The sequence below is a fragment of the Dendropsophus ebraccatus genome, chromosome 6 (assembly GCF_027789765.1).
Source record: "Dendropsophus ebraccatus isolate aDenEbr1 chromosome 6, aDenEbr1.pat, whole genome shotgun sequence".
Classification (NCBI taxonomy): Eukaryota; Metazoa; Chordata; class Amphibia; order Anura; family Hylidae; genus Dendropsophus; species Dendropsophus ebraccatus.
In genome coordinates this window covers 112362974-112371413 of record NC_091459.1, presented here as the reverse complement: position 1 = coordinate 112371413, position 8440 = coordinate 112362974, and the positions used below count along the sequence as shown (strand labels likewise).

General features: G+C 42.0%; 1 protein-coding gene across 1 annotated transcript; it reads left to right on the top strand.

Annotated features, from left to right (window-relative positions):
* Positions 1 to 249: 249 nt before the first annotated feature.
* LOC138795006 (alpha-1,4-N-acetylglucosaminyltransferase-like) lies at positions 250 to 5040 on the top strand. The gene is made up of 2 exons (XM_069973948.1): positions 250 to 711; positions 4321 to 5040. The coding sequence occupies exons 1-2, from the start codon at positions 250 to 252 to the stop codon at positions 4906 to 4908; spliced, it is 1050 nt and encodes a 349-aa protein (XP_069830049.1). The 3' UTR covers positions 4909 to 5040.
* The last annotated feature ends 3400 nt before the right edge of the window (positions 5041 to 8440 follow it).

The following is an 8440-nucleotide window of genomic DNA, read 5'->3' as shown; positions in this document are numbered from 1 at the left end:
GCTGCCCTGTCCTGGCTTCTGTAGAATGACATAGCTGGTACAAAGATGGCACTTCTTCTATAAAGTAGTACTACAAGCAGTGAAAACATCTCTTTATCCATTGTCTCCTTTAGTAAAATATATTGGAATGAACATACTGTAGATAAGAGGGTGAACATCACCTACTGTAATTACTTTTCTACATGTTTATTACCCATTTATATAAATTCACTTTTCTCTTCCACAGCTTAGTCATTGGACATGGCCACTATGTTGAAACAACTGAAGATTGTAACTCTTGTGTTATTAATAGCAGTAGCAATTTTCTTTAGTTGGACTGCCTTAAAACAAAACAGCACCTACATAATAAAGTTTCTTATTCCTCATGGTGTTTTGTCAAACATAGAAGATTATAGCCAAATATTCAGATCCTGTACGAGAAGCCCGGATAGTGTTCTTCAGCAAGGAAATGGTGTCTTATTTGTGGAAACCACAGACAGAATGGAGCCTCCACCCTTGGTTTTGTGCTCAATCGAATCAGCGGCCCGAGTTTATCCTCACAGACCTGTGGTCTTCTTCATGAAAGGACTTGATGACATCATCACTGACGATGATGAAAAGAAAGTCCGACAACGCTTTCCAACTCTCTCGTCTTATAAAAATATATACTTTTTTCCTCTGCGATTGGAGAAATTATTTGCTGACACACCATTTCTAACTTGGTATCAGAAGGTGAGGATTGGTAGATGTATAAGGATTTTTAGTTAGTTGGGTATATAATAGTATTTGTTAGTGAATGAATTTTCAAAAGCTCAAAGAGGGCAATTGAGGACACTTTTCTGAATTATTGGACAATTATTTTTTCTATAAATGCGTAATATATCGTAATATATTATATTAGGGAAATATTAAGGAAAAATACCCCACTTTCCCCACTTATCAGGCTCTTTTCCTGCTTCCCTCTAACAACTCAACTCATTATTCACCATGCAAAACTACTTAGAAATACCTCCAGATGGATCAGCTTACTGGAGAAGATGCCTAGAGAAGTCGATGAAAAGAGAAAGGGTTAGGGCTGACCGGAAACAGAGAGAGAAACAAAGTGACATATGTAGGAAAAGGTTCACGCCGCTTGCAATATATGTTATATGTCATCCGGGTACTTTATTTATAGCTTAGTGCTTGCTCAGTATCTAAAAGTCGCCTGTGTTGCTACTTACAAGGCTGTATTAAAGAGCTCTAAAAGTGCAAGATCTCTTGTGGGAACCAATCACCTCTTTGATGGAGTGTGAACCGACCCCAGTTCCTTTTGGCTGTTGGGCACAGCTCTACAGAACTGTGTGTGACTGGGAACTGTGTCTTTAATTCTTATTAATGGCTCCCAGTATCTAGGCAATGGGGCGGAGCTGCAGCAGCATGTAGTCACACTGCCTCTTGCTTTTTCCCCAGTTACTCACACTTGATTAGTAGCCTGAACACTGGAAACGTCGTGCAAAGGCCAGCACTCAGGCTGCCAATCAAGCCTGAGTGGCTGGAAAGAAGAAGAAGACAGCCACTGAGGCACCAAGGATTAAAGATGGTTATTTTGAAATTGTCACCCCACAAGAGGCTACAGGCTTGGAAGTGAAAGCTGTCTAAACAGACGGTATCTGTTACTAAACTGGAACTTAGTGTAAGGGTACTATTACACGGAATGATAATCTGCCGAATCAGCCCAATTCGGCAAATTATCGCTCCATGTAATAAATACAACGATCAGCCGATGATAACAATCATCGGCTAATCGTTGACTTAGCTTCTGACCTATTTTCGTCGGGCGCCGACCGCGCACCGATACTTGTAATAGTGGTGCACGGCCGGCGACTGACGATATACATTACCTATCCACGTTCCAGGGTTGCTCCTGCGGTCTTCTCCCCGGGTCCCGCTTGCTCTAGCTTCAGAGTGGCCTGTCAGCTGACAGGCCGCCCGGCCAATCATAGGCCGCGGCGGCCCCGGCCTGTGATTGCCTGAGTGGCCTGTCAGCTGACAGGCTACACTGAAGCTAGAGCGCAGCAGCAGCAGCCCTGGAGCATGGATAGGTAATGTATGTAGTTTAAACAAGGGCTGCAAGGACATCGGTAACAATGTCCTTGCAGCCCTTGCTAAACGATTATCGGGCCGTGTAATAGGCCCAGTAAACGAGCGACGATCTAGCAGAGAACCTCCCTCTTTCCTGTAAAGTAAAAAGTAGGTCCTGGCAGGGCTGGCCTTAGGGTAGAGAGCACCCTGTGCAGAATTTACTTTTCGTGCCCACACACACACACCATCACATAAATACAGCATTATCAGAATCAGTGCTCCACACACACAGTATAATGCACTAAAAGTGTCCCCACACTGTTTCAAGAGCCCCAACACATCAATGATACCATTACATAATACTACCACAACATGACCCCTGCATTGTGCCCCAGTATAGTAGTACGGTCCCTTGTGTGCTGCCCCAGAAGTATAGACCCCTCATGTCCTCTCCCAGCAGTATATAGCCCCCTGTGCGCTCCCCCAGTAGTATATAAACTGCCTGTGTGCTCCCCAACAGTATATAGACCCCTGTGTGCTCCCCCAGTAGTATATAGAACCCTGTGTGCTCCCCCAGTAGTATATAGAACCGTGTGTGCTACCCAGTAGTATATAACCCCCTAGGGTGCTCTCCCCAGTAGTATATAGATCCCCTAGGGTTCTGCCCCCAGAAGTATATAGGCCCACCTAGGGTGCTGCCATAGTATATAGAGCCCCCTAAGGTGTTGCCCCAGTAGTATATAGAGCCCCCCTAAGGTGCTGCCACCATTTGTATATAGACCCCCTAAGGTGCTGCCCCCTTGCAGGTATCCACCTTCACAGCAAAAAAAACAACATTTATACTCACCTGGGTCCCGCACCTCTCCTGTTCTATGTAAGCGGCACTTGAGTGACGTCACTCATGCGCCGCAGCACAGGGAGAGAGCGACCCATTGTGACCGTAGGCAAAACACTCTCTTTATTCACAAGAGTGCCTGACAGGGAGGGAGCCAATGGCTCCCATTCTGTCAGTGTTGCTGCATAACTATGAGCGCTCATTGCGAGCGCTCATAGTTACAGTAAAGGACACAGCAGCGGGCGGGGGGGCCATGGATGGGTAAGTAGATGGATTACTTACCCATCCCGATGGCACCCCCCAACAGGCTGGCGCCTGGTGCCCTTTGCCACAGCACCGGTCGCAAATAGCTAAGGCCACCACTGGGTTGTAGTGTAATAATGTGGGTGTTAGGGTTAGCTATTTTACAGGCTAACACTAAGCCCTGGATTATTAATGGATGTCGACTATTAGATGGGTTCCTCTACTAAGCCTGTAAAGTCAATACACAATAGAACTTTTTTTTTTATTTAAATAAAACCACCCCCATTTACCAAATAAATAAAAATACACTTCATCGTCGTAGTCCACCATATATACTCTGCTCTTTTGGGGAGGAGGGCATCTAATACTTATCCTCCTGGACTCCTGGCGTGCGGTGTCTTCTATCTTTGGCTTTTTTATCTGCAATCAGCCATTTAGAGGCTAAGGTGGCACACTGCAGCTGAGTTGAAACTGCAGAAGCCTCCGCTCAGCCAATTACTGGCTGAAGTGGTATCCCACCTCAGCTGCTGATTGGCTAATTGTTAATGAAGGAGCTCAAGATAGAAGACACTGAATGTCAGAAGCCTAGGAGGGTGAGTTAAGAGCCTGCCTCCCTTCCAACAGAGCAGAATTTGAAATAGGTTAAGTGGGGATGCTAAATGGAAACTCGGTTACGGACCTGAAATTTACAGTTTGGCTCTAATTAAGCAAGCCAAAATATGGACAGCAAACACTATAAGAAAGACTATAAGTAATTAACATTTATTTTATGGAATATATAGTTTAAAAGGTATAGTATTACCTTTTAAACAATATATACCATAAAATAAATGTTAATTACTTATAGTCTTTCTTATAGTGTTAGGCCCTGCCGGCTTTATTCATTCCTATAGAGCTGACAGAAAGAGCCAAGTACAGCGCTCTTCTGGCGTACTTGGCGCTTTCCATCGTTCCATTGGATTGAACAGAGCTGCGGGTCGCGTTCCAGACCCGCTGTTCTATTTATAACAGAGTCAGTGGAGCCCGATACGGAGAGCGGGGGGTACAGGGGTCCTGTTTATAAGGGAAAAATGAATTTTTCCTGGACAACCTATTTAGTTTTTTTTTTAAGCTAAATACATTTATTACTATTATTACTTATTAATAAGTTGTTACTCATTATTTACTGTAATTATTTCTTCTCTCAAAAAAAAAAATCCTAGATTGTCCCTGAACGAGAAGTCTTCTGGACTCATGTTAAATCCGATGCCTGCAGATTTGCCATGATGTGGAAGTATGGAGGCATTTATATGGATACTGATGTTATTTCAATTCGACCGATTCCTGAACATAATTTTATAGCTGCTGAACATGCCAAAGCTACAAGCAGTAGTGTCTTTGGTCTCTCTCCACATCATAAGTTAACATGGGAGTTTATGGAAAACTTTGTGCAGAATTATAGAGGAAAGGTATGGGGACACCAAGGACCGGGCGTTTTCACACGTGTTGTAAAGAAGCATTGTGGTGATCTTGCATTTGAATCATTGGATCATCTGAAGTGTGCAAACGTCTCCTACTTTCACCCCGAACGATTTTATCCCATCTCTTATCCACGTTGGAGGAAGTTCTTTGAAGTTTGGAATACATTACCAACTTTTAATAATTCCTATGCCCTTCATCTTTGGAACTACATGAATAAAGGCAGGAAATTCATGTTGGTTGGAAGTAATAGCCTGGTGGAAAATCTCTATCGACAATACTGCCCCTCCACTTACAATAACATTTCTAAGAATGTAACTAATGAACATTGAGACATAGGGGGACATTTACTAAGGAGTCTAATGTAACTATTCTAATGGGGATTGGTGTATATTTTGTTCCAATGTCTGGTTATTTATTGATTAAAATGTAGCACTGCCATAGTGAATGTATCTGAGTAAAAAGTCGCAAAAAAAGCATATTCACCTGGTTCTGACCAGACATAAACCTGTACCTGTTTGTGATAAATAGGGCGCTAATCCCAGATTATGCGAACTTTTGAGTGAATACTTAAAACAGGCAGATTTAAAACAAATTGCATTTAAACATTATTTGCCTGTCGAATACTCGTTTGTAAATAGAATTTACAAAAATGCGTGAAAAATCCCATTATTCACCTAAAAATAGGCGCAAACCTCTTTCCACCCGACCCCCCCCCCCCCCCCCCCTACTTTTAGTAGATATTAAAGTTTTAAATGGATCTTGTTATCCACTTGTGTGCTACAAAAAGAGTTGTGCTGTTTGGTAAGAAAAAAAAAAAAAAAAAACTCTAAGGAAAATACTGATCGAGGAGGTTCATCAAACTAGTGCAGGAATAACAAGTCAATAGGGCATTTTTGTTTCTATATTTAAGCCTAATTCATACAGTACTTTGCATTTTAACCTCTTAACATGTATTTAACCTCAGTAACATGTATATATACGTTCCTACTGCACATACCCGTACAGTAGGAATGTATATATACGTTCCTGACACTGACAGGGTTATTGATGAGAGAAACATTGCATTAAATTGACCTGGACTTTTGTGCATCAAAGGGCTCTGTCTTGAAGGGGTTAAAGAAATTTAACACAATTGAACACAATCATTTCATCCTGCAGTAAAACTGATTGACATGTTATCTTTGTCCAGCAAGACAGTATATTTACAACGGGTAATTTAAATAACTTTAATTTTATTTAACTGCTTAAAATTTTTTAAATAAATGTATTTAAAATTGCTCTATTTTGATCTGTATAACTTTTATTTTTTGTCTATGGGGCAATTTGAGGCATTCATTTTTGTGCCATGATCTGTATTTTTTATCAGTATCTTGTAACTTTTGATCAGTGTTTATTAAAGTTTGCCTGGATTTAACATGACCAAAAATGTGCAATTTTGCAGTTTGGTGAGTTTTTGCACATACACTACTTACTGTGCGAGATCAGGCAGGAATGTGATACTTTTACTGTTCTGGTAATACAGCACAAAGCAATGGCACATTTGTTTGTTCCTTTGTTTATTTATAAAATATAATGGGAAGGGGGGGGGTAATTTAAACTTCTACTATGGGATGGGAATTTTTTATTACACAGTAATAATTTTTTTAACACAGTAATTAGTAGCCCCCTGGGGGCACTCGGGGGCATCCCTCGGCCCCATAGAGCACCGTTCACCCTGCCCAACTTATCCTTTGGTCACGCCTATCTAAAGATTATGATTTACGCCTGACTATGCATAATTTAATATGCATAGTTAGAAGTGACCAAAGGAGGCGGCGTATGAAGAATGCCCTCAGTGCTCCTTATGGAGCTAGTTGTCCAGGAGACCCTTAATGTTTCAATAATTTTTATTGAAGGATTTTTTATATTTTACAACAAACATAGATTGAAGGACAATAACATAATAGAGTACCAAAACATCGGCTGGTAAATACAATAGCTGGTACATGCTCGAGAATCACATAACCATAGAGACAAATATGTGCTGGTACTGTGTGAGAAAACATGCCGGTATAAATGTAAAGAGAAACCAAAACTCAAGCCTGTGCTTATATAAGAAAATATGCTTATACAAATGCAAAGGAGAACAAAAATACAAGCTGAGAATTGCGTAGCTGTTATATGATACTGGCCTCTTCAAACAACTATGAAATTCCAGCATAAGGGTAGCAAGGGGTGGTACAGAAACGGAAAGACACATAGACAAGGACAAACAACAAAGGGATCTAGATTTAGAAATGTGGTAAAATAAGTATGACAATAGCGAAGGAGCGCAATAATGGGTATTCGGCGATAATTGCAAGATTTCTGTCCAGTAGCAAGCTATGATAACAACTGAGCCAGTTCGATGGTGAGGTAGAAGCTAGGGCAATATTGATGGTAAGGTTGGTTCCTAGAGTAAGCAGGCTATGTGTAGAATAAGCTGTGTGTCAGCGCCATCTAGAGATTTTCTAAGGTAATTAATCTATAGCGGGATTCAAATAGAAATAAAGGCTGATAGTCCAAGCTGAGGAGTTACAGTCGGGAAGCTGTGGAAGTTGAACAAGGCATAGATACACTGTAGAAACAATCATAGTAGGGTACTCCAAGGTATATATAAGGATCTGCATAGCATTAGCATAATAAAGTGTTAAGAGGTAGAAAGAGACATGTGACCAATGTTGGTGATTACCTAGAATATCATGAAGACCAAAAACACATAAGTACGCTCAGAAGGGGAGTAGGGACATAAACGGACAAACAGACAACATTTAAGTCGTGCAAAAGCACGAACAATAAACAGACAAAGACAGACGGCTGCAGTATGCACTACGGTCAGCTCAAATATAGATACCAACACGTAGGTCGCAGCCTCGTGAGGGGGCACCCAGTTCTGAATAACCGAGGCGAGAGAAGTTATTGCTTATGAGCCCACGGAGTCTTAACATGTCCGAAAAACTTAGAACAGTCTGTTCAGACAATAATCGGAACTATCTGCTTCACTGTGTGGTGGCGAGTACGGAGTAGGAGTCACCGGAGAGGCAGGAAGAAAATTCCACTCGTATAGTAAGTCCCATTGTTGTGTTTCGAATCAAGAATGAGTCAGAACCTTTGAATATGGTGAGCTGGGCTGGGTAGCCCCATTTATATGCAACGCCATGGGAGCGAAGTGTAGATGTGACGTATGCCAAGGATTTGCGCCACTGTAGCATTGATGGAGAAAGGTCCTGGAAAACCAAAATATTCCGGTAGGGGTCAGAATGAACCACACGTTGGTCTTGAAGTGCGGAGAAGAGAGCCCTCTTGGTGTAAAGATGACGTAAGCGAACAATCGTGTCCCTTGGAACACCAGGCAGCAGATTAGCGGGTTTAACAATCCTTCTGGCCCATTCTACTGATAAATCCTCTGTTTTACAATTAGGCAGTACTTCCCTGAGGAAGCCGGTAGCGAATCCGTGCAGGTCTGCTGTTGACACTTTTTCGGGAATGCCCCTCATCTTTATATTGTAGCTCCTGGAGCGATCATCGAGAGCCGCTATGGAATTGTGCATGTGCTGCAGCTCAGTGTCCAGAAAGCGGTGGGAATCTAATAAAGTATTGTTTTCAGCTATAACAGCAGCGATTTTGTCTTCTGCGAATGACAGTCTCTGCTCCACGGCTCGCACAGACGCCTGTATAGTAGATAAAGTACGTTCAAATGCAGCTTGGATTGTTGCTTGTAATGACTGCAGAATGTCTGTTAGAGAGGAAAGTGTGAGCGGAGCGTCAGCTTTAAGCATACTTGGAATAAGGCTGTCTGATGATGGAGTGACAGAAGGATTCCCCTTATGATAGTGCTGCTGT